At 51.5% G+C, this 718-nt stretch overlaps 1 protein-coding gene across 1 annotated transcript; it reads left to right on the top strand.

Moving 5' to 3' along the window:
- Positions 1 to 270: 270 nt before the first annotated feature.
- SARC_17895 (hypothetical protein) lies at positions 271 to 575 on the top strand (the record flags this gene model as incomplete). The annotated part of the gene is made up of 1 exon (XM_014288020.1): positions 271 to 575. A coding segment is annotated over one exon (305 nt), but the record flags the coding sequence as incomplete, so codon positions are not given.
- Positions 576 to 718: the final 143 nt, after the last annotated feature.

The raw sequence follows: 718 nt of genomic DNA, 5'->3' as shown, positions 1-718 counted from the left end.
TTCTACGTATCTGACTGTTGACACCCCTACCGCCGCCTGAGACTATACATAATAGTATCAATCAGAACCTTCTCTCAACACACCACTTCTGCGCATCTACCTGTTGACACCCCTACCGCCGCCTGAGACAAGACATAATAGTATCAAACAGAGACCTTCTCTCAACACACCACTTCTGCGTATCCGCCTGCTGTTGCAGTGGTCCGACCTTTTGTGTGTGTGCCATTCTCCCATACATCCTACGCTCTACCACACCATTCCCCATCACAGCCGTCGACGAGAACGCCCCCGAAGTACCCACCGCCACAGAACCCAATTCTGCCGTAGGTACCGAACTATCGGAAGAGAACGACATACCACTCATGCCTGAGATGGACGATGATCTTATGCCCATGGAAGACCTAGTGCCTATGGACGGAGACGAGCCCAGCCCTAAACGCATACGACTGGACGGGGATGAGGCTGAGGCTGAGGCTGAGGTTGAGGGCCAGGGTCAAGTGGTGGTGAATGAGGACGGGGTTGGGTTGGATTTGAGCCTGGATGTAGTGGCCGAAGGCCCCAATGCGGATCAGGAGGTATAAGAAGGGGGTGTAGGTAGTACGAACAAGATATATAGCCTCATATATTCCCACTTTTGGGTTTTATCAACCAATGCCTGCCTACACACACACACACACACACACACACACACTACTATACATATACGCCTCATATTACC

Source organism: Sphaeroforma arctica (assembly GCF_001186125.1).
Source record: "Sphaeroforma arctica JP610 unplaced genomic scaffold supercont1.12614, whole genome shotgun sequence".
Classification (NCBI taxonomy): domain Eukaryota; class Ichthyosporea; order Ichthyophonida; genus Sphaeroforma; species Sphaeroforma arctica.
This window is presented reverse-complemented; position numbering and strand designations above follow the sequence as displayed.